The sequence below is a fragment of the Ovis aries genome, chromosome 1, assembly GCF_016772045.2.
Source record: "Ovis aries strain OAR_USU_Benz2616 breed Rambouillet chromosome 1, ARS-UI_Ramb_v3.0, whole genome shotgun sequence".
Lineage (NCBI taxonomy): Eukaryota > Metazoa > Chordata > Mammalia > Artiodactyla > Bovidae > Ovis > Ovis aries.
This window is the reverse complement of record NC_056054.1, coordinates 265811896-265835866: the sequence shown is the minus strand read 5'-3', so window position 1 is coordinate 265835866 and position 23971 is coordinate 265811896. Positions and strand designations below refer to the sequence as shown.

General features: G+C 56.0%; 1 protein-coding gene across 7 annotated transcripts; it reads left to right on the top strand.

The window, feature by feature from the left end:
* Positions 1-9517: 9517 nt before the first annotated feature.
* POFUT2 (protein O-fucosyltransferase 2) lies at positions 9518-23619 on the top strand. 7 transcript variants are annotated; one of them, XM_042237823.1, is made up of 9 exons: positions 9518-9674; positions 11345-11595; positions 13572-13716; positions 14317-14427; positions 19268-19334; positions 20484-20609; positions 20895-21075; positions 21392-21502; positions 22578-23619. In XM_042237823.1, the coding sequence occupies exons 1-9, from the start codon at positions 9544-9546 to the stop codon at positions 22832-22834; spliced, it is 1380 nt and encodes a 459-aa protein (XP_042093757.1). In that variant the 5' UTR covers positions 9518-9543; the 3' UTR covers positions 22835-23619. The 7 variants fall into 7 exon arrangements, 6 of the variants coding, with proteins under 6 accessions (XP_042093757.1, XP_027816944.1, XP_060262250.1 ...); XM_027961143.2 differs by having other exon boundaries at positions 21392-21515; XM_060406267.1 differs by having other exon boundaries at positions 21392-21546.
* The last annotated feature ends 352 nt before the right edge of the window (positions 23620-23971 follow it).

The window sequence follows — 23971 nt, the reverse complement described above, 5'->3', positions numbered from 1 at the left end:
ACTTAAGTGTGATAATCTCTAGGTCCATCCATGTTGCCACAAATGCCATTATTTCATTCTTTCTGAGTAATATTCCATCATATGTATATCTCCCATCTTTATCCATTCATCTGTTCATGGACATTTAGATTGCTCCCATGTCTTGGCTAGCATGAATAGTGAACACACAGGTGCACGTATCTTTTTGAGTTTTTAGAGTTCTGTCTGGATATATGCCCAGGAGTGGCACTGGTGAATCAGATGGTAATTCAATTTTTAGTTTTTTAAGGAACCTCTACACTGTTCTCCATAGCGGCTGTACCAATTTACATTCCTACCAGTAGGGTAGGAGGGCTCCCTTTTCTCCCTCTCCAGCATTTGTTATTTGTAGACTTTTTAATGATGGCCGTTTTGACGTGTGTGAGGTGATACCTCACTGCGGTTTTGCTTTGCATTTCTCTGATGATTAGCAATTTTGAGCATCTTTTCAAGCGCCTGTTGGCTGTTAGTATGTCTTTGGAGAAAAGTCTAGTTAGATCTTCTAACTGATATTGAGTTATATGAGCTGTTTGTATATTTTAGAAATCAACCCTTGTCAGTCACACGGCTTGCAAGTGTTTACTTCCATCCTGGGGTTATCTTTTTGTTTTGTTGATGGTTTCCTTTGCTGTGCAAAAGCTTTGAAGTTTGATCAAGCAGTACATTCTCTTAGCTCGAGTCCCTGGAAGTCCAGTTCTGTCTCTGCAGCCAAGAGGCCTCATCAACACAGGGAGGCTTAAAGAGCCACGCCTGTGAGCCCCGGCCCCCCGAGGCATTTGACCAGCCTTGAGCAAGTCCTGGCTTTAATCACTGCATTTCAATATTCGATATTTGACACACATTCCATCTGACTGTGAAGCTGCCTGGCACCCGTGTCCCAGGGGCTGTTTGGAGCTCTGGTTTTAAACCCCTTTGGAGATACTGGCCCGGATGAGACTCCCTGGTCCAGAAGGTTCCCACAGACAAGGGCTGTGATAAGAGCCCTGCCTGCATTCTCCAGCTCCGACTCTGCTCCTGCCGGAAGCACATTATCTTCCCCAAAGGAAAAAACTCGGACCACGTGGTCTGCAGACCTGCCTCACCCCAGACACTGACCACAGCTAACTGCTAGTCCACGTCACCATCTTGTTCATCCTCTGAGACCTCGTCTGTATGACAGCTTTGCAGGATGTTAACCTCACTCACCTAACCAGATGCTGCCCCAGTTCTGAGCTGGTTTTGGTAGACATAACCTATTATATGCTTCTGATGAACACCATTCTCAGCACATTTCTATCAATTAACAAAATTCAGAGGAGGAACTTTTCAAATATGTTTTGGCAGGTTACTCTTAAAAACACATCTGTATCATCTTTGTAAAATGTTCAGTCACATCCTGTTGACAACTTTTTTCCTCCGTGTCTTTAGACACATTCTCTGTTGGAATATGAAAACCAAGTTATGAGCTAATCCCTGTAGTAAAGGTAACTTGGATAAATGTTAAAAACCAAGCAACTCAGTATTTATAGCAACTTCCCTTTCATGTTCTGCTGGGCGGGACAGACATTAATGTGAAAGCCCCCACAGAGCCTGCTGGCCGCAGTTCACAACCAACCACTATCCCAGTCTTACTCAACAGACCCTGGGGGTGACGGAGGTGCACACCCAGAACACATGCTCTGTCCCCAGAACAAAAGGCGAGAGGAGAAAAAAGAATGGGAGATTTAAAAATTTTGAAACTATCATGTTCCAGCTTGTAGGGATAAATTTTAAAAGGTAGAAAAAATGGTTTTCTTGAAAAATATAAAGCACAAAATTGGCTCAAGTAGAAATAGGAAATCTGGTCATTCCAGTGGTGCCAGGGATGGGGGCACAGGCGGTGTTATGTATGTTTTCACAACCTTTAAGGGGTAATCTCCCTGCAAGGGAGGGACAGAGTGGCCTGTGCTTAGGAATGCAAGCCCGGAGACCAGCTCCTGAGTCCTAGTTCCATCTCCACCTCCTGCCAGCAGAGCGACCTTGGACAGGCCACTGAAATGGGCTGTGCCTCAGTTTCCCTAAATGTCAAATGGACATAAAAATAGAGCCTAATTCACAGGGTTGATGTGAAGTTTAAAGCTTTAACTCATGCAAAATATGTAGAAATGTGCCTGTTGCCAAGCAAGAACTCCAAACAGATGAATTGTTGTGAAGAGCTGATATCCTTCCCAGGCACAAGAAAAGACAAGATCACTCTTCACTCTATACAGCTAGTCAAAATCCTAAAAAACCAACGATGGGTTTTTACACCCACACACACAAACACACAACACATCAATAGGGACATATGATTGATGAAGGGACATCATTACTCTAAGTAAAAGCAATGACAGACAGAATCCAATACACCAGGAGCAAGTAAAGTTTATCTCAAGAATGCCAGGATGAGTCAACATTATAAAACGTGTTAGTTCAATTTGCTGCACTAAGAGATTAAAAAGAAGAAAATCCTCAATCATCTCAAAAGATAGTCAGCCCTCCCCCCAAAGCATTTGGTACAAGTTAGTATTCATTATTGAATTCCAAGCACATACAACTGCAAAATTTTTAGGAAGCCAAGCATGGTAGGAAAATTCCTCAACCTCTAACAAATATTGTACTTAATACATTAGAACTGCTGCTGCTGCTGCTGCTAAGTTGCTTCAGTCGTGTCCAACTCTGTGCAACCCCATAGATAGCAGCCCACCAGGCTCCTCCGTCCCTGGGATTCTCCAAGCAAGAACACTGGAGTGGGTTGCCATTTCCTTCACCAACGCATGAAAGTGAAAAGTGAAAGTGAAGTCACTCAGTCGGGTCCAACTCTTAGCAACCCCATGGACTGCAGCCCACCAGGCTCCTCCGTCCATGGGATTTTCCAGGCAAGAGTACTGGAGTGGGGTGCCATTGCCTTCTCCAAATACATTAGAACAGGGGTCATAAAACTTCTATAAAGGGTCAGATAGCAAACAGTTTAGATTTGAGGAGCCATATGGACACTGAAATCACTGCAGATGGTGACTGCAGCCATGAAATTGAGACACTTGCTCCTTGGAAGAAAAGCTATGACCAACCTAGACAATGCATTAAAAAGCAGAGACATTACTTTGTGGTCAAAAGTCCATCTAGTCAAAGCTATGGTTTTTCCAGTAGTCATGTATGGATGTGAGAGTTGGACCATAAAGAAATCTGAGCGCCAAAGAATGGATGCTTTTGAACTGTGGGATTGGAGAAGATTCTTGAGAGTCCCTTGGACAGCAAGGAGATCCAACCAGTCAATCCTAAAGGAAATCAGTCCTGAATATTCACTGGCAGAACTGATGCTGAAGCTGACACTCTAATACTTTGGCTACTGATGTGAAGAACTGACTCTGGAAAAGACCCTGATGCTGAGAAAGATTGAAGGCATGAGATGAAGGGGAAGACAGAGGATGAGATGATTGGATGGCATCACCGACTTGATGGACATGAGTTTGAGCAAGTTCCAGGAGTTGGTGATGGACAGGCAAGCCTGGCGTGCTACAGTCCATGGGATCGCAAAGAGTCGGACACAACTGAGCGACTGAACTGAACTGAACTGATGGTCGCTGTCCCAAGTATCTGACATCATTGTTACAGCACAAAGCATTTAGACCATATGCAAAACAGTGTGAGTGGCTATGTACCGATAAAACTTTATTTACAAAGAGAATCGATCAACTGGGCTGGATTTGACCTTTTGACTGTAGACAACTCAGACAGTAAAGAATTTGCCTGCAATGCTGGAGACCCAGGTTTGATCCCTGTGTTGGGAAGATCCCCTGGAGAAGGAAATGGCTACCCACTCCTGTATTCCTCCTGGAGAATTCCATGAGCAGAGGAGCCTGACAGACGACAGTCCACGGAGTCACAGAGTTGGACACGACTGCATTAGAGCCATTCACATTATGGTCAGAAACAAAAGAAAGACACTTGATTTCATGCTGCAGTACTTCTGCAGGCGAATTCTTCACCAGCTGAGCTACCAGGGAAGCCCTCAATATAAGAACACATACACGAAATGCAAAGACCAGAAAGGCAGAGATTAAAATGCAATCATTTAATAGTGATACGACTGTTCGTCTAGAAAATCCAAAACAATCAACTGACAAACCGGTAGAATTAGAAGTGGCCAATTTTAAGGTCAATATACAAAAATAATAGCATTTATTGAAATAGCAGTATATAACTATAACATTTCCATGAGAAAAAGGGTCCCACTGGTGATAGCAACAAAACCCACAAATAAACCAAGAAATGAGCAGTTCCAAATCCAACCCTGTTGATTGATTTCTTTCTTAAAAGAAAACTTGAAATATCACTAAAGTTCTAAACAAGTCTCCAGACAGACCCTTTCCTGAATAGGGCTTCTCATCACGCCAATGTCAGCTTTCTAAACTGTGCCCACACTCAGGACAACCCTCATAAAACCGCCAGCAGGACTGGTTTGAAGCAGCAGCTTCTAATCTTCAAGTGGAAGAGAAAATGTGCCAACTCCACTGAGACGTATTTTCTTTTAATTTTAAACATTTTTATTTTGTATTGGTGTATAGCCGATTAGTGAACAATATTGTGACAGTTTCAGCTGAATGGCAAAGGGACCCAGTCATACATACACATGTATCCATTCCACTGACACATATTTTTAAAAGAACACAAGAAGGAACTTGCTGTAAAGCCATCGTAATCCACGCACCTGTTGTTGTGCAGAAATTGACATGTAGATAGGTCAGCACTGAAAGACCAGAGGCTGAACCATGTTTGTAGAAAGTTAGTTCAAGATAAAGGTAGCATTTCACATCAGTGAGGAAAGATATGTTTTTCAGTGGATGATGAGAGGACAATTGTCTGTGCATCTGAAAAAGAGAATAATAAACCCCAGCAGCACACAGCCCCTGGGGTGCACACTCCCTCCTCACCACCCTCCGCAGGTTCTCTGCCTCCAGTTGCTTCCATTTCTTGCTCAAGCTCAGAACCTAAGGTGAGCCTGGACCTCCATCACCTGTAGAGATAAGGCTGAGTGACCTGCTGGAGAAGGGAGATTGATAGGGAGCTGCATGGGGCACTGGAGATTGCCAAACACCAGATATGTCAGTCACACCATGTGGGGTGAGGGGGGAGCAGAGAAAAGGCAGAGAGAGTGGGGATCACCCGAGAGTCTGGGGGAGACTGTGCCCCAACTGCAGTGATTACATTGGGGGGAATAGGGATAAAGGCCCCTCTGCCCCCTGTCCGGGTTCTCACAGGCTGGTCCAAAACCCACCCCTCAAAGTCTACCATCTGAGTTTCTGGGATTCAGCTGGAAGAATCTGCAGTCCTGGTCAGGCCCAGAGCCCAAGCCCAGCAGGACAGGGTCACGGTGAGCTGTCATTCTGAGCTCGCAGTGGGCCTCCTCGTGGATCCACAGACCCCCCGGTCTGCCTCCTTCTGAGGAGGAGCCCCAAGCCTTCCTGGCACTGCCTGTGATTCTGCTGACGATCACCGGAGATAGCCCAGCCCTCCAAACATAAATAAGCAGTCTGCTTGATAAAACAAATTACGCACTTTTTGACATTTGCTGGTATTCCTATCCCAGAAAGGCTGTTAAGATGAAATCTGACAACCCCCTGCCCACTCCCACCAGGTGGTCCTCTGCTGGGGGAAGACATGAGTCCCCGTCCCTGCAGCTCGCCTCCCAGCTGGGCTGGAGGGGAGGCTCCCATGGAGACACAGATGTTCACAAGGTCCTCTCCCCAGCATGTCATCGAAGGTGGCAGCATCCCCCCAGGTCCAGCATCCCTACAGAGCACACCCCGGAACGAGCCACCTCCCCAGGACCTTCTACCCCCACAGAACCACCCAGGCTGTGACAGAGCTAGGGGCTTGCCTTGTCCAGGGCAGGCAGGACCACTGGGGCCCGGGGGAGAGGTCCACCTCTGCCTCAGTGGGGAGGGGGCCCCAAGTGGCCGGCGGAATGGCACCTGGTCACTTTCTCACTGTGGACCCCTAGGAGTCCCTGAGCTGGCCTCCTGCTGGTCCTGGGAGCCACCGCCCTGGAGGGCAAGCCCCTCTGTGGGCAGGCTGTCAGGGGATGCTGGGCCCATGTACTGACCACAGGAATCCACACGCCCCCAGGAAACGCTGGGCAGCCTTGCAATTTGGCTACTCGGTGGCCTGGGTCACGTGGCGGCCTGGCTTGTTCCATGGGACAGGTGCTGCAGTTTAGAAATCCTGGTGCATAGCCAATGGCCACACAGCCCAAGCTATAAGTTCCCTGCCCACAGTGACTCCCACTGCGGTCAGCTCCCCTGTGCTCGTCCAGCAACAAATGCCAGAACTGCAGAGGGTGGATTCCACATCAAGTCCCAAAGCTCCTAACACGTGGACTAGGTCATTCACTCTGCACCCTGGAAAGTACCAGTGAGAAGCATGAGTATTGGGGTGTCTGTGCTCCCAGGAGAGCCGCTCCTTGGGATCCCAGGCCCCTCTACCCCTCCGGCTCTCAGGGGCTGGGCCTAAAGGTCCAGGTCCTCCCTCCAAGGGTGGAGGCCCCCTGACTCATGGTCTGCCTTCACTTTACTGGACCTTGGCGAGTTCTCAGCGTTGGCTGCCCGGCCTGCCCCCGGCACCCCACCCTGCCTTGCTCCCGCTGACCCTCTGCACCCAGTGCTAACCAGGCGGCCCGGAGACTGCCCCTCTCCTCTCCCCGTCTGCTCCCAACCCTGGGCTACCTCCCAGTGATCTGAGGGCTGTTTGTGAAGTGTCCAAGCTGTGGACACGACAGGACAAAGCTGGAGGGGGGGGTCCCCCTCAAAGCACTGTCTACTTTCTTCTCTTTAGAGGACCCCACGCCCCACACACACCCTCCGGGGTCTGGTCAGGACACCACCCCCCCAACTCTGGGAGGGCCACGCCCTGGAATCCAGCTTCCTGAAGAATCTGTCTCTCAGAGACTCCCGGTTCAGAGTTGCTCCTGTGTCTCCTCCCACCCACAGAATTGGGACCCAGGGCACCCAGGAATGACCCTTTTGAGGCCAGGGGAGAGGAGGTTGAAGCACTGGCTTGAACAGGTGTCCCTGGGGCTCACAGGACACCCCTGCCTGGATCCAGGCCAAAGGCCTCCCTTCTTCTCCCTCCTGGATCCTCGGTTCCTGTTTGTGGGGAGCTGGGCCGGGCCGTGGGGCCTGGAGTAGCTCTTGGGGTTTGCCAGGCAGGGAAGACTTGGTTTCCCAGCTCGGAACCCGGCTCCTTCCTTTGGGTTGGGAGGCTCAGCCAGCCTCAGGGTGGGCGCTTCCTCCATCTGCCTTCACGCCCTCCTCTGCTGGCCTTGGGGAAGGGCTCTCTTGCCCTCTCGTGGCCAGGATGCTGGGGTGAATGCAGCTGGGGATGAAATGAGAAGGAGCGCTTTCTCAGAGGTGAGGGCCTCAGAAACTTGACACCAGTTAGTAACCCTCAACCACAGGAAAGAGGATCACATGCAGGGAAAGAAGAAAGCTCCCTTCAGTTGTTTGTGTAAAGATATTTTTTTCATCTCTTAAAGGCTCATTAAAACCTCTCCTGGGTCATTCCTGGTAAAGACCACCATCCATGGATCAACCAGAAGATGCAGGTGAGGGGAGAGAGAAGGGCAGAAGGAGGAGAGGGGAGGGGAAGGGAGGGGAGGGGAGGACCGACTGGGAGGAGCAAACTTTCCCTCTTAAAGAACAGGGCAGTGGTGGGTGCCCAGCACCAAGAGCCTCAAGCTTCTGGCACCCAGCAGGGCTCTCCTGTCCCAAGACCTCTTTCATCTGGCAATGTTCCCAGAAGGAACAGTGGGGGAGGGGCTGAGAGGGGCTACACCTAGACCCCAGGGAATGAACAGCTGGGCAGTCACCAGGATGGCCCTGGGGTCTGGAGCAGGGCCCAGCCCTGCAGTGGAGATCAGGGTTCTTCCCTGCAGGTGCCATCGGGCTGCTGTGGCTCTGCCCCACCTGGCACACTGGCTGCCAAGCCGCAGCGGGAGAGTGAGGCCTGCCTTGGTCTTGTGGCCCTTGCTGGGGAGGCTTGATCTTGGTTGCGGGGTGTTTTGTGGATCTTTCTAAAACCTGCTTTGGCTTCAGTTTGAGTCCAGAGCAACTTTGTCCATTTGCATTCAAATCTTTTCAAAAGAGCAAATAATATTTCCCATAAAAATACCTGCTGCTCTCCCAAGGTGACCTAAATGGCCAGCAGTGTGGGTGGTGCACTCCTGGGCAGCAATGGAAGAGAGGGGCCAGCTGTTCTTGGCCACGTGTGACTCAACATGGCTGCAGCGCTGAGGGCTCCTGGCCAGGACGGCCAAGCAGGGAACCCCACCCTGCAGGGCTCTGTGCACCCAGGGATGAGGGAAAGGCCCTCCCTTTCCAGGTGGGTTGCATGCAGGCCAACTAACAGAAAGAACCTGCAAGTCTGGAAGTGGGTGTCTTCAGCCAGAAGGTGCTTTGTCCAAGGTGGGAATGAAGCTTTCGTTTGGATCCCTGGAGAGTTGGGTCCCTGGGTCCAGGGGCTAGGGGGTTTCACACTGGAGACTTGTAGACATTCCAGAGACCCCGTGGTGTGGTGGTCTTTCCTATGCCAGGGGGCCTTAAAGGCCTTGGGGCCAGCTCTGCAGCGAGGGAGCAGGTGTGGAAGCCAGCTCTGGTCTGCAGAGAGCCCAGCAGTGCCCCCAGCACAGAGAAGTCCTGGCAGGCAGGGTGGCTGCAGTGGGAGCACAGTACCTCTAATAGAGACAGTGCCCAGTGCGGGAAGAGGACAGTGGGCACTCCTGAGGCAGGGGCCTTGGTGCTGGTGAAGGAAGCGGGCTCAGTAGAGGGCGGAACAGCAGGACCTCTTGGTCTGGAATGAAGGTTCCTGAGGAGACCCCAGAGCACCATACACACCATCCCACACCATACTCCAAATGTCCGAGGCCCGCTGGCCGCTCTGCTCCCTCGAACTGTCGTTCTCCAGTGAGATAGCACCCAGCCCAGCATCTGGCACCCCCGCCCCACGCGCCTCCTGCCGCACCTCCCATCTTGGGAGAGATCCTGTCATCTGGGAAACTGCCCAGCAACGCGAATTCAAGGCTCGCAGAGGGCCTGCCGGATTTGTGGGTCAGGTACCCCGCCTGGACAGCCGTACAGGCCTGGGGCTTGCCTATGGCTAGCCCTCCCGCAGAAGGCACGCTGACGGGTTTCGCGCCCGGGGCCCCTGGAGGCAGCAGAGCCAAGTAGGCCCGCGAGGCCCCGCCCCCTTCACGGCCCCGCCTCCGACCTCGCCCCAGTCTCCGCCCCGCAAGAACTGCCGGGAGGACCTCAGCGCGGCCCCGCCCAGGGGTCGGCCCCGCCCTCCCGCCTATTAGTCCTGCCTCCTGGCCCCGCCCCAGCCCCCGCGGCTCTGGGACTCGGGATCACGCACGACGCATGCGCTAGATGGGCCCCGTGGCGTTGCCGTGGCTACGGGAGACGCTCTCCGAGAGGACGCGCTGCGCTTCCGGGGTGGGGCGCGGCTACAGGAAGTGCGTGGCCGCCCGGGGCCATGGCGGCGCTTGCCGTCGTCTTTCTGCTCCTTTGGGCGGCATCCTGGCCGTCGGCCTCGGCCTCTGGCGAAGAGTTCTGGCCTGGCCAGTCGGCAGCCGACATCCTGTCGGGGGCGGCGTCCCGCAGACGGTAAACGCGCGTCCGCGCCATCGGTGGGGCCGGGACCGGGACCCGGAGCACCGGGCCGGGAGGCGGGGCTCGGAGAGGGGTAGCGGAGCGGCGGGGCCTCGGTCTGCCCTACATCCTTGGCGCCCTGGCCTGGGGGCGCGAGCCAGGGTCGCCTGGCGACCGCGGCCTCCCGGAGCCCCTTGGAGGACAGGCTTGGGGCCACATTAGGGGGCAGGGCGGAGGACCCAGTTACTTGATACGGAGTGTTCCCTGGCGTTCGAGGAGCCCCAGAATCAGACGTTCGAATGGGGTGGCTCTTAAGAAAGCCCAGCCTTGTTTATCTGCAGGAGAATTTCCGCCCTATACAGATGCTGGTTGTTGCGTAGATAAGTTTCAGGAGTGAGAAGCGTCAGTGCCCTACAGCTGTTACTGAGGGAGGGCCTCACCCAAAACAGACTGCTGAATGCAGGGTGTACAGACGGTAGACTGGCAGTTTGGGGGAATTGGAGGCCCAGGCCAGGCATTCCAGCATGGTCTCTTTCGCAGACGGAGGTGCAGAGAAGGGAGGGTGAGACCATAGCAGAGGCAGGAGTCCCCTCCCTGCGCCTTGTGTAGGGGAGTCTCGTGGACAAGGCAGCAGTTCTCAGTGGGAGCTCAGGGACCGCCAAGGTGCCAGGTCATTTTCCTAGAAATACTGGGATGCTGTCTGCCTTTTGCACACACTCAAGAATTGATGCTTTTGAACTGCGGTGTTGGAGAAGACTCTTGAGAGTCCCTTGGACTGCAAGGAGATCCAACCAGTGCATCCTAAAGGAGATCAGTCCTGGGTGTTCATTGGAAGGAATGATGCTAAAGCTGCAACTCCAGTACTTTGGCCACCTCATGTGAAGAGTTGACTCATTGGCAAAGATTCTGATGCTAGGAGGGATTGGGGGCAGGAGGAAAAGGGGATGACAGAGGATGAGATGGCTGGATGGCATCACTGACTCAATGGACATGAGTTTGGGTAAACTCCAGGAGTTGGTGATAGACAGGGAGGCCTGGCATGCTGTGATTCATGGGGTCACAAAGAGTTGGGCGTGACTGAGCGACTGAACTGAACTGATGAGTTTACTGTGGGGGTTTCCAGAGACCACCTGGCCTGTGGTATCATAACACAGGCATGGAGAAGCAGACAGGAGAGTGCAGGTGTTACCTGACTGAAGAGAGACTTGCAGAAATTAAAACCACTGACACTCTTCTCACTCATGACTTTTGTCTTGAATATACTGGAAACTCATAAATAAGTTATTGCTTTTTTCCCTAATATAGGAATCATTCATAGATTTAACCCACATAAATAGCAGCCTTTTGGAGTCTTCAATAATCGTTGAGAATGTGCAGGGGTCCGTAGACTAAGAAGATTGAGAACCGCTACGGGACGAGGGCTCAGATTCTAGCCATTGAGATCCTGCTGGTTTTAGCTGTGAGTTATTGCTGATGGTTTAACAGATGCCGAGATGCTTTCTGTGCCTACTCGAGGGCTCTTTAAATAACTGGTCTCATAGAAATGGGTGGGCCGCTGCCTCCACTTTACAGTCCAAAAACTACTGATGGTGCCTGGTGTCGGGGCCAGGCTGCGAATGTGGGCTCTTGGGTTTTCCGTGCAGAGCCCTGGCCCTGAGGCGCTGTTGTCCTGCCCACCCTGCCAGGTACCTTCTGTATGATGTCAATCCCCCCGAGGGCTTCAACCTCCGCAGAGATGTCTACATCCGTATTGCCTCCCTCCTGAAGACTCTACTGAAGACGGAGGAGTGGGTGCTGGTGCTGCCCCCCTGGGGCCGCCTCTACCACTGGCAGAGCCCTGACATTCACCAGGTCCGGATTCCCTGGTCCGACTTCTTTGACCTTCCGAGTCTCAACAGAAACATCCCCGTCATCGAGTACGAGCAGTTCATCGCAGGTGAGGCGGGTGGTGGTCCTTTAACTGGGGCCGGGCGGTCATTGGTTCTGGTGTGAACGTCCGGCCAGACCAGAGACCTTGGCCAGTGGGGCCGTCTCCCCTCAGGCCTTCGTGTAGGGGCCCTGCCTCCTGCTTCTGTTTTCCCCACTACCAGTGATCTTGGTGTTTTCATAGTGTTTTAGGGAAATAGATCTGAAGCATCTGAGCTATGTGTCCCCTCGCCTCTGAAAACCCAGGCCGCCTTGGTGAAGTGGAGCTGTGATGGGGAGGCCGCTGCCCAGAGGCCGGCCTCGTCCCAGCTGGACCGCAGGCCTCCCTTTCTGGGCAGGCCAGGCCACTCACCTGAAGGAAAGCTCGGTGCATGGGTGGTGCTGGCCATGTGCTGGCAGAGACATGTAACTCCACGTCCTGCCTCGTTCGGTACGGCTCAGGGTTCCTGTTTTAATGTTTTTAAGAGAGAAGAGCTGACGATTTCTTAGAATAAAGGTGTTGGAGCACACTGCTCCGTCTAGGAGACATGGGCTTAAATAGGGTCACCTCTGCCCCATGTCCCTGGAGCCGCCTGGAAGAGCAGGTCACGGCTCCTGAGTGGTGGTTGTGGGACTTCTGCCTTGTGAGGGCCTGGGGCCCTGAGAGTTGCCGGTCCCACCAAGGACAGGCCCGCATGTCCTCACCAGGTTCTGTTCTTGCTGCGCTGCAGGCCCTGTCCCCTGAGGACGTTTTCCCCTTCAAGGTTAGCACCATGGGTGCCACAGGCCTGGAGCCTTGAAGTGGCTGCTGCTGGGAAGGCGGACCCAAGGCTGGAAGTCAGCCTCCCTACCCGGGAGGGGATGGGGTGTCCAGTCTGACCCAGCTCCTCCCAGGGGGGCAGGCTCGGTCTTGCTCTGCACCGGGCTTGGCCCCCAGGGAACTGGCCCCTGACTTGCTGGTGGGGTGTGGCCTCGACCACAAGCTGGGCTGCGATGGCAGACAGGTGTGGTTCCTGCTGCTCTGCCAGCCTCATCCCTTGGGCTGGGCAGCAGGGTGAGCACTGAGCCCATGGGTGACAGCCCACTCAGGTTTCTGCCTACAGAGGGGACAGGCGTGGGCCACCCCAGAAGACCCTCAGGCCTTGTGCCGTGGGTGTATCAGCGTCTCAGTTCCGGTGTCACCACCCCTGCCTTGTAGTAGGAGCCCCTGAGCTTCGGGTGTTAGTGCCCAAGCCAGATGAATGTGGATGGCCCTGGGTTTCACTCACTGTGGCACTCTTATCCCCGGGCGCTGTCGTTCCGCCTGTGAACACCTCTTCACTGAGCACCGGGTGGTGGCCGGGAGGCTCTAGGTGCGAGGGGAGCGGTGGGTGAGAGGGACACTGACTCCTGCTCTCCTGGACCCCCGTGTTGGAGAGTGGGGGCCAAGCTTAAGTCAGTGGTGGGGACACGCAGCTCTGGGGCAGGCACCGGAGCCACAGGATGAGAACGCTGGACAGGGTGTGGGGTCTGGGTGGTGGTTGTGGCCTGGGAAGCCATCTTTTTCTGGGAGCTACAGTTTGAATGGCCTCACAGGGGTCAAGAGAGAGCCCTGGAGGAGACAGCTGGTCAGGGGTCTGGGGAAGGCGTGTGCCCTGGGCTCCAGGCACCACGGGGAGGGAGCCAGAGGAGGAAGAGCCCAAGAGAGGAGAGGGCAGAGGACCAGCCCTGCCCCCAGGGAAGAGGGGTATGGCCAGAGAGAGAAGAGGGCCCAGGGCCCACCCAGGTGCTGTCAGAGGTCAGGGCAGCGTGGGGCCCAGAGGAGCTTCGGGGCTGGACGTCCCCACCCTGGCAGCCCTCCTGCCCCGTCAGACCCCCATGTGCCGAGGTCCTTGTTCCATCGTCTCTCTTGTTACAAGCTCTCTCCAGTCCTGTTTGGGAAGACAGTGTTGTTCCGTACAAGGTGATTCTCTGAGTCCCGATAACCTGGGCTCTGGTCCCCGTTCTCATCTGTCCTGTCTCCTCCAGAGTCTGGTGGGCCCTTCATCGACCAGGTCTACGTCCTGCAAGGCTACGCGGAAGGCTGGAAGGAGGGGGCCTGGGAGGAGAAGATTGACAGCCGGCCCTGCATCGAGCCGCCGCTGTACTCTCAGGACAAGCACGAGTATTACAGGTACTGCTGGGAGGGCCATGGGCACGGTCCACGTCCAGGGTGGCTCTCGTTGCCGCATCTGGGGACTCAGGCTGTTCAGAAGTATCCGTTTCTACTTCTAATGCGTTTGAACCTGGTCGTGGAGGTGTCATAACCCCAGGCTGCATTGCTGTCAGAAGAGCTGCCTGGGGCAGTGCTGTCCCTCTGCTCCTCCCTCGGCAGCCTCCACAGCCCTCTTCCCCAGCAGAGGGCCAGAGTAGTGTGGTTCTAAGACCTGGAGGGAGTAGGAGCTCTTGAGAGCAGCGTTGGTTTGAGGATAGTTAGGCCAAAACAGGCCCTGACACATAAAGCATTATTTCTGCCAGGTTCCTGTGGGGCCGCCCTGTTTTCCCCTTATTGAACCATCCAGGTTCCTGAAAAGAGCATCAGTGGCCTTATCAGATGAGATGAAATTTGTGGTTTCTTAAAAAATTTCCACACTATTACTTCCTGCGATCACAACCAAGTTTTCACATAGGAGCCAGCCGAGTTTCTCCAGGTCAGGCTGTGCACCTGGACTTGACTCCCTGCCTGTGGAAGAGCACACCACACTGACGGGGTGCCATGGGTCTTATTTTCCAGAGGATGGTTTTGGGGTTACGAAGAGACGAGGGGTTTAAACGTTTCCTGTCTGTCTGTCCAGGGATCGGCCTCCATCATCGCGCCTGTGCTATTGAGAAACACGTCTGCACGGTGAGTGTCTGCGTGGTTGCCGGGTGACGGCTGGTACATGTGTGTGTGAGTGCTTGTGTGTGCCTGTGTGCCATGCTGCTGGCACGGCTCGTGGCAGGGGGGAGGGGTACTCCCTGGAGGGTTAGCCTCCCCCACCCCCAGGGGACCTGGTGGGCAGGATCCAGGAAGCACCCCCCGGCATCACCCCTGGGAGCACTTCTGGGTGGGGCGGCCACGCCTGCTGTCCTCTGGGTGCTGCTTGGAGCAGCTGTGCTCTGAGCCTCACCTTGGTGTGTGTGGTGGGGGGTTGTCTCTGGTCCCACCACTGGTTGGTGGTGCAGTCGGATTCACACCCAGATCCTGCCCGGGTCCCGTCTGAGCTGGCGGGGAGAGGTCGAGTTGGGTGCAGGCGGGGGCGGGGGGCTGGAGGAAAGGATGGCGATGAGGGCCGTGGAGTTGTGAGGCTGAAGCAGGGTCAGGGCCAGGACAGGAGCGGGACAAGTGTGGGGCGGCCTGCAGCTGGTCTTGGAGGCTCATGGTGGAGGAGGAGCTCTTCCCCTTGACGGGGCGGGGGGGTCACCCCTGAATCAGGCCTTCGCGAAGCTGGGCTCTGAGAGGTCAGAAAAACAGCTCGAGCCTGGGCACAGCACCCTGGCAGCTGCTCCTGGCCCCTCATGTAGGAAGTCTGTCTGCACGCCTGGGCTCTCTTTGAAGCAGAAAATCAGGCACACGTACACCTCCCCACCCGCACACACATTACCCGCCTCCCCCTCCACACACACACCCTGGGCAGCACCAGAGGGTCAGCAGGAAGGGGCACGGGGTCTCTGGCGAGTCCCAGGGTCTGGTGTGTGAGGGAAGCTCCTCTGGAGGTGCATGCTTGGTTCCAGCATGCCCTGGGAGTTCCCTCCAGGTGTGAGTTGTAGGAGACGTGGGGACCCGGAAAAGCCGGCCCTCCCGTTAGCCACCATCAGTGTTCTGAGCCCGCAGCAGGCGCTGAGCCCCTTCCCTGCTCTCTGGGGCCTGGAAAGTCTGCCTGTCCCAGCACTGCCCCATGTGCCAGGACGCCAGGCCAATCCTTCCTGGGCCTTTGTAAACAAAACGCAGGTGGGCCCACGTGCTCTGCTCGGTGGGTCCGATCTCCACGAAGAGGGGAAGACCCACAAGGTTGCTAGAGGTTTGGGACCCTGCAAGTCCTAAAACTTTGCATTTCTAAAGAAAGCAGGTCTGGCTGAAGTTTTGGGCTCTGGGGCAGGGTGGTTTTTTTTTTTTTTTTTTTGTCCCATTTGCAGGTAAAGGGATCTGAGCCCAGGGGAGTCTGGTGCCCAGGGACCCCTCCCTTCTGTTTAAGAGACACTGGTGGGAGGGAGCAGGGTTAGGCTTAGGTTGCTGAGACGTGAGGCCAGACAAGGTGGGGCACCCCTACCACACAGATAACTCAATATGTGAAAAGCACTAACCAAAGAGAGGATGGATACGTTCAGTTACACTGAAGTTTAATAAGGCTTGGAGACAAACCACAGAGAGGGATACTTGTAGCCTGTCCTGTGGGACCCAGATGCAGACAGAGCTCCTGAAGGCCAGGTGAGTGCAGGGCAGGCAGCCTTGGAGCAGATTCAGCAAAAGACACAATTACGTACATTGTCGGGGGTATCAGGTACACCCTGTTTGTGGTCGGGGGATATACTGCCCTTAGACCCGAGGAGAGACGCTGCCCCACAGTGCCCTTGGGAGAAAGGGCCACAGGTGCAGAAGGAGGTGGGAGACCCCTGGGGGTGCAGGGGACATCAGGTGGAGGTGAGCAGGCTTGTGACCCTAAGTGCCTGCAGGGGCATCCCATGCGTGTTCCGGAATATTCCTGTGAGCCCCAGACTAGGGAGCTCTTATACCCCTCAGCAGTCGATCATTGGAAAAGCTAGGTTGTGCAAATTCAGAATTGAAGCACAACTGAGCCATGAAAATCAAAAAGCACTGCTGCCTCCAGCAAAGGTGATCGCAAGGAGCAAACAGCAAGTGAGAAAGCAGAAGAGAAGTCCAGCCATCCCAAGGGCAGGAAGTTAGAGAGGCACGGCTGCCCGCCCGTGGGGGTCCTGGGGCCAGGGCAGGGCAGGGCTGCAGCATGCTCTCCAGGCCCCTAGAGCTGCTTCACAACCCCGCTTGGCTGTTGGCAGGGTGGGATACCCACGTCTGCAGGCTCTGCTGTGTTTTGTGGTAAAACGGAGTCTTCAGAAACAGTCTCTGTTCTCACAGGGACCCCAGGCCACCACTGGGTCCATCCCCTCCCATCTTTCCAGAACTCTTCTTCTCCCACCCAGCGCTCATGTCTGTCTCCCTGTTAAGTACACGTGTACTCACACCACAGGCGTGTTCTCTGCAGAGTGTCCTGTTTGTCTCTTTCCCACTTGGTGGTACCCCTTGGGAGTCTCTGTGAGGTGAGACCCATGAGGTCACTGCAGAGGTTGCCACATTGCTCTGCAGCTGTCCTTACACCGAGGAAGAGGGTTCACGGAACCTGCCTGAGTTGGTGGCCTTTGACTGGTCCCAGGTTTTGCCATCACAAACAGGAACCGTGTTTGCACAGTCATGGGGGAGTGAGGACACAGGCTTTTGCCTGAAACAGAAGCTGGGTCTTGCTTTCCGAATGGTGGCCGCCGAGCTGTGGTCCCTGCGCAGCCCTGGGCGGGGCACTTTGGGCTCCGGAGCTGATGAGTGAGGGTGGACCTCTGCTGTGTTCATTTGTGTTTCTTTGATTTCAGAGTAAAACCATGTTGAAAAGCTCTTTTGAAATGATTTTCTGTGAAGCATCTATTTAAATCTTTTGCCAATTTGTCTCTATAGACAAGTTTTAAACTTATATATTCAAAGTTGTTATCCTGTTTATTGTTTAAAGGTTTCTATGTGTGTGTATGTGTTTTAAATCTTTTAGTTCAGTTCATTCGCTTAGTTGTGTCCAACTCTTTGCTATCCCGGACTGCAGCACGCCAGGCTTCCCTATCCATCACCAACTCCTAGAGCTTACTCAAACTCATGTCCATCGAGTCAGTGATGCCATCCAACCGTCTCATCCTCTGTTGTCCGCTTCTCCTCCTGCCTTCAATTTTTCCCAGCATCAGGGCTTTTCCAGTGAGTAAGCTCTTCGCTTCAGGTGGCCAAAGTATTGGAGTTTCAGCATTAGCATCAGTCCTTCCAATGAATATTCAGGACTGATTTCCCTTAGGATGGACTGCTTGGATCTCTGCAGTCCATGGGACTTTCAAGAGTCTTCTCCAACACCACAGTTCAAAAGCATCAATTCTTCGGCACTCAGCTTTCTTCACAGTCCAACTCTTACATCCATACATGACTGCTGGAAAAACCATAGCTTTGATTAGATGGACCTTTGTCAGCAAAATGATTCTCTGCTTTTTAATATGCCGTCTAGGTTGGTCATAGCTTTTCTTCCAAGGAGCAAGCATCTTTTAATTTCATGGCTGCAGTCACCATCTGCAGTGATTTTGGAGCCCAAAAGAAGTCTCTGACTGTTTCTGTTGTTTCCCCGTCTATTTGCCATGAAATGATGGGACCAGATGCCATGATCTTAGTTTTCTGAATGTTGAGTCTCAAGCCAACTTTTTCACTCTCACTTTCATCAAGAGGCTCTTTAGTTCTTCTTGGCTTTCTGCCATAAGGGCAGAGTCATCTGCATATCTGAGGTTATTGATATTTCTCCCGGCAATCTTGATTCCATCTTGTGCTTTCTCCAGCCCAGCATTTCTCATGATGTACTCTGCATAGAAGTTAAATAAGCAGGGTGACAATGTACAGCCTTGACCTACTCCTTTGCCGATTTGGAACCAGTCTGTTGTTCCATGTCCAGTTCTAACTTGTTTCTTGACCTGTATACAGATTTCTCAGGAGGCAGGTAAAGCGGTCTGGTATTCCCATCTCTTGAAGAATTTTAAGGCTTTAGCATGGTCAATAAACCAGAAGATGTTTTAATAATCTTTACCATTTCATTATTCTTAAAAATTCTTTCTTATTCTACTTTTTATAGTTTCAGCTTCCACAATTAACTCTGAGCCCCTGAGGATCTTTTTTGGCTTAAAAATGGAGCCTCTGATCACCCCACCTGTGTCCCCCACCCAGGCATCTGGGAGCCGTCCTCTCCAAGGTTGTCCTGCCCAGGGGGCCAGCCTGGAGTGGATGTGGCCTGCTCTGGAGGGTCCTCTCTGACTCTTCAAGTTGCTTGATGAGCTCAGGTGGGCAGCCTCTTCTGCCCCGCACTTTGAAGGATCGAGTTGACGCTCCCTGAAGAAGGGGCCTGCCTTTTGGCCCAAGGACACATGTGACAAGGCTTCTCTTTTGTTAAGATGATCCTTAGAAGCAGGGGTAAACGCTCACTCACTCCTTTGGGCTAGCTGTGGTGGTTTGGCTTTGCCCTTTACCCAGGAATGCGAGTTAAGCCACAGCTGTTCTAACATTGAACCAGCTTTGCATTCCTGGTATGAACTCCATTTGTCCTTTGTGTTTTTCTTTTAGTATGTTGCTGGGTTCTCTTGGCTAGTTTTATTCATTTTGTGTATTTGTGTGATTTTTTGCATTGATAGTCATAAGGGAGCTGGCTGCTGAGCAAGTTCAGTGGCTAGGGCAGTAGAGAGTCTGCGAACGTTTAGAGCCACTGAGGAGGCAGAAGCCCTCTGCAGACGGCCGCCTTTGAGAGGGTCGTCAGAGACTTGCCCTCATGCACCCAGCTGACCCCACAGGGTTTGGACCTGCTCAGGTTTTGTCCTGGACTGTTCCCTGGCCCAGAGCCCTCCCATATGATGGTACTCAGTGGAGCACATGGGCATAAAGACCTTCTTTTTCTGTTGTTTAAAAATAGGTCTGTGATGTTGGACCGAGCTGAGAACCTCCTCCACGACCACTACGGCGGGAAGGAGTATTGGGACGTGAGTGTTGCCTTGAGCATCTGTGTGAACGTGTGTAGTTTGGGAAATACATCCCCCTCACCCTGCCCCAACCTGCACGCACGCACACAGAGCAGCTCCTATGTCCGCCTGCTGACTAACACAGTGAGGCCCAGAGCATCTGAGGGTGGGCCCACCAGCAAGTGTTCCCCGCCTGCCCACAGAGGTGCTCCTGGGAGAGGGCTGGGGTGTCCTGGGCCCTCCTCCCGAGCCGGCTGTCCCTGCTGCTGGTGCTGGGAGCCTGGACGAGAGCTCTGGCCCCATGTGCTCAGCCATGGGAGGTGGGCGCTGTCTGCTCGAGTCCTTGACAGTGGGACTGGGCTCTGCTTTGACGGGGAAGTGCTGGCTCTGGTGGACGGATGGTGATGGAGGTGGGCCAAGGCCTTCCGTCCTTCTGGGGTGGGAACGCCTAGTCATCAGGTGTCTGGTTTGGAAAAGAGGTGCAGTCCCGCCCATGGAGGCCCAGTGCAAAAGCATCAGACGTCCCCTGAGAAGAGCCCCCGGCTACAAGGTGGAGACCCAGGTGACGTAGGCACGCCTGGCCTGTCCATGGCCTGGCCTGTCCAGGGCTCTGCCAGGAGCATCGGGATGGGTGGGCGGGCTGCAGGGGCAGCGCTCACCCTCCCATGGGTACCAGAACTGACTCAAAATAGGAGTGAGGGTTGGGCTGGGCAGAGGCCCCCAGGTGAGAGCCCTGCTCCTTGGACTCGGACACCTCCTGAACGGGCGGTTTCAGAGTCACAGAAGGGCTGTTGTCATCACGTGGACATGGGTTCTGTGCCTCTCAGCAGCACTGGGCCCCCACCAGCCCTGCAGGGTGGTGACCCCTCAGCACTTTGCCGACCCTGCCAGTCACCTTCAAGGGCCCCAGGCCATGGGGACTCTTGGGAGTAGAGAGAGCTGCAGCATCGGCCTGCACAGCCTGTCGGAGCTTCCCAGGCCGATATAGTCATGCCCCCTGGATGCTCCTGACTGTCCGAATGGTGGGCTCCACCTTGAATCCACTGCTTGAGGCCCTAGCTCACTTGTTGCCCTTGGGTTGGACTCCTGATGGATGAGGGGGTTCTGGGGACGAGAGGGAATGCCGGGCGAGGAGGGTTGGTGACGGGCTCACGGCCTGTCTTCCTGCAGACCCGGCGCAGCATGGTGTTCGCCAGGCACCTGCGGGCGGTGGGGGACGAGTTCAGGAGCAGGTACCTCAACTCCACGGACGTGGCTGATGGAATCCCCTTTGAGGAGGACTGGACCAGGATGAAGGTACCCGCCCTGCCCCGTAATCCTGGGGGGGCAGGGTGCATTTCTCTCTTGAGATGCCTCACAACTAAGCCCTTAAAAGTTAGGAACGGTCTGAAGAGGGCATGCTTGCTCATCACAGGGCTCCTGGCCCTACACCCCAGTTACCCGAGCTGCTGCTCTTCAGCAGGGAGCCCCATCCTAGCGTAAACCTGAGGACGTTGGTAATTAGTCCAGGGACAGACCCCATCAGGCCCTGAATCCTGCCTGCCTGTCACCAGCTCAGCCAGTTTGGTCCCCCTTCGCCAGGTCAAGCTGGGCTCCTCGCTGGGGGGCCCATACCTGGGCGTCCACCTGAGGAGGAAAGACTTCATCTGGGGGCACAGGGAGGATGTGCCCAGCCTGGACGGGGCCGTGCGGAAGATCCGCAGCCTCATGAAGGCCCACCAGCTGGACAAGGTGTTCGTGGCCACAGATGCCGTCAGGAAGGGTATTCGGCTCCTGTCCATCTGTTCCTCCCTGGGTTAATAGTGGGGTTGTGTTTCTGTCCTCGTCCCTCACCCTTTGGTCCTGCTTGTGGGCACATGTGCACGTGTGTGTGAGTCCCTCTTGGCCTGTATGAGTTGTGGGCATGTGTGTATGCGTGTGCTAGTCCCCTGCAGCCTGTGAGTCGTGGGCACGTGTGCAAGCCTGTGTGAGTCCCCTGTACCCTGCAGAGTTGTGGGTATGTGCATGCCTGCGCGAGACCCCTCTAGGCTGTGCAAGCCCCCCGTGGTGCCCCCTCACCGGCCGCCTCGCACCCGCAGAGCTGGAGGAGTTGCGGAGGCTGCTGCCTGAGATGGTGCGCTTCGAACCCACGTGGGAGGAGCTGGAGCTCTACAAGGACGGGGGCGTGGCCATCGTGGACCAGTGGATCTGTGCGCACGCCCGGTGGGCGCCCCTCCCCTGCGGCCCCCGCCCGGTGGGCGCCCCTCCCCTGCGGCCCCCGCCCGGTGGGCGCCCCTCCCCTGCGGCCCCCGCCCGGTGGGCGCCCCTCGCCTGCGGCCCCCGCCCGGTGGGCGCCCCTCGCCTGCGGCCCCCGCCCGGTGGGCGCCCCTCGCCTGCGGCCCCCGCCCGGTGGGCGCCCCTCGCCTGCGGCCCCCGCCCGGTGGGCGCCCCTCGCCTGCGGCCCCCGCCCGGTGGGCGCCCCTCGCCTGCGGCCCCCGCCCGGTGGGCGCCCCTCGCCTGCGGCCCCCGCCCGGTGGGCGCCCCTCCCCTGCGGCCCCCGCCCGGTGGGCGCCCCTCCCCTGCGGCCCCCGCCCGGTGGGCGCCCCTCCCCTGCGGCCCCCGCCCGGTGGGCGCCCCTCGCCTGCGGCCCCCGCCCGGTGGCGCCCCTCGCCTGCGGCCCCCCGCCCGGTGGGCGCCCCTCGCCTGCGGCCCCCGCCCGGTGGGCGCCCCCTCGCCTGCCGGCCCCCGCCCGGTGGGCGCCCCTCGCCTGCGGCCCCCGCCCGGTGGGCGCCCCTCGCCTGCGGCCCCCGCCCGGTGGGCGCCCCTCGCCTGCGGCCCCCGCCCGGTGGGCGCCCCTCCCCTGCGGCCCCCGCCCGGTGGGCGCCCCTCGCCTGCGGCCCCCGCCCGGTGGGCGCCCCTCGCCTGCGGCCCCCGTTGCCGGCTGCGTCCTCACGTGCAGGCAGGGGCTGGTCTGCTTGCCCACCCCGAGTCCTGAACCCAGGCCCTTGCTGGTCTGCTTGCCCACCCCGAGTCCTGAACCCAGGCCCTTGCTGGTCTGCTTGCCCACCCCTGAGTCCTGAACCCAGGCCCTTGCTGGTCTGCTTGCCCACCCCCGAGTCCTGAACCCAGGCCCTTGCTGGTCTGCTTGCCCACCCCTGAGTCCTGAACCTAGGCCCTTGCTGGCTGCAGGGAACCCCGACCAAGGAGTGAGGGCCCGGCAGGCGTCTGGGTAGGTGGTGGATGGGGGATTGCGCTGCAGCCCTGGTGACAACCTATTCTTGGCAGGTTTTTTATTGGCACATCAGTCTCCACGTTCTCCTTTCGAATTCACGAGGAGAGGGAGATCCTGGGCTTGGACCCCAAGACAACATACAACCGGTTCTGTGGGGACGAGGAGAAGGCCTGTGAGCAGCCCACTCACTGGAGGATTGCGTACTGAGCCCACGCGGCAGCCTGAGGACACGTGTCCGCTCCTGTACCTTAGGCTGGGGACCCCGCAGAGCGGCGCTCTGTGCTGCCTCGGCCCGGTTGTCTCTCTCTGAGCCAGCACCTCTGCGTCCCCAGGACTTGGGTTGCTTTCACTTGGGATCCATCCGGAAGCACGCGTCTACAGCCAGCGAGGCCCCCGGTGATGCCGCGGAGGTTCCAGCTTGTCCCTACTGACCTTGGTCTGCGGGGTTTCCAGCAGTGTTGGCAGGCCTGGTACCTGGGCTGCTCCACCCCTGGGCCAGTGGACACGGTGCTGACCCTGCCTGTGCCCCAGAGCAGTGTCCCTTCTCCCCACAGAACCCCATGCCAGCTGGATGGCAGACGGACCCCACCTCACTGGGGCTGGGCTGAGGCTTGTGGAGGCTGTGATCCCCACCCTTCACCTCGGCCTGAGAGCTCCAGAATGTTCCTCAGGAGGGCCAGGTGCTCTCTGTGCTCATATTGGGGTGAGCGGTGGGGGGAGCCCTTCCGGGGTTGTCTGCAGGGTCCACCCAGGCGGAGTGGTCTAACGGCCACAGCAACACGCTGGGCAACCGGATGCTCGTCCTTGAAGCCTCTGTGTCCCCGTCCCCCTGCCTTGATGGCAAAGGGAGCAGCTGAGAGGAGCAGGGTCAGTCCAGCCCGGTCAGACCGGGCGCCCAGCTTCGCCAGCACCTGGGGTGACCGCTGATGTAGGTGTGGGAAGCCATGCAGAGTTTGGGGGTGGGATACAACCCTGACCTTCTGCGTCTCCTTCAGGGTCCTAGGTGTCACTCGGCCATGCAAGGTGAAATGACAAGATATTTATTCTTTCTCCGTTTGTACATCAAATGTTAATAAAATACATTTTCTAAAAGTGGTGCTTCTTCTGCCCGAGTACTCTTCTGGCCAAGAGCTGGACCAAGCATTTGGACTTGGCCGTCAGCTTCCTCTTTCAGGAAGGCAAGCTGCATCGGGGTGTGTGTGGGTGTGAGCGTGATGGAGGCACTCCCCCCACCGCCAGCCCTTCTGTCCTTTACTCATGGACCCTAGATGTGTTGGTAAAGAGTCTGTGGTTCCAGACGTTTTGAGAACTGCTGTCTAGGTGCCAAGTGGTGGGAGCCCTGAGGCCATCAGCAAAGCCTCCCACGGTGGAAATGGCTTGGGCTGCTGTGCGGGGACAGAAGGACCCCGCTTCATGGGCCAGACTGGGTCCCCCGGGACACACATCC

Excerpts from the sequence above, each read along its gene's own strand:
- POFUT2 (XM_042237823.1), top strand. The coding sequence starts at position 9,544 with ATGGCGGCGCTTGCCGTCGTCTTTCTGCTCCTTTGGGCGGCATCCTGG. Across the intron at positions 19,335-20,483 it reads GCGGGAAGGAGTATTGGGAC|ACCCGGCGCAGCATGGTGTT; the intron begins GTGAGTGTTGCC and ends GTCTTCCTGCAG. Across the intron at positions 20,610-20,894 it reads AGGACTGGACCAGGATGAAG|GTCAAGCTGGGCTCCTCGCT; the intron begins GTACCCGCCCTG and ends CCCCTTCGCCAG.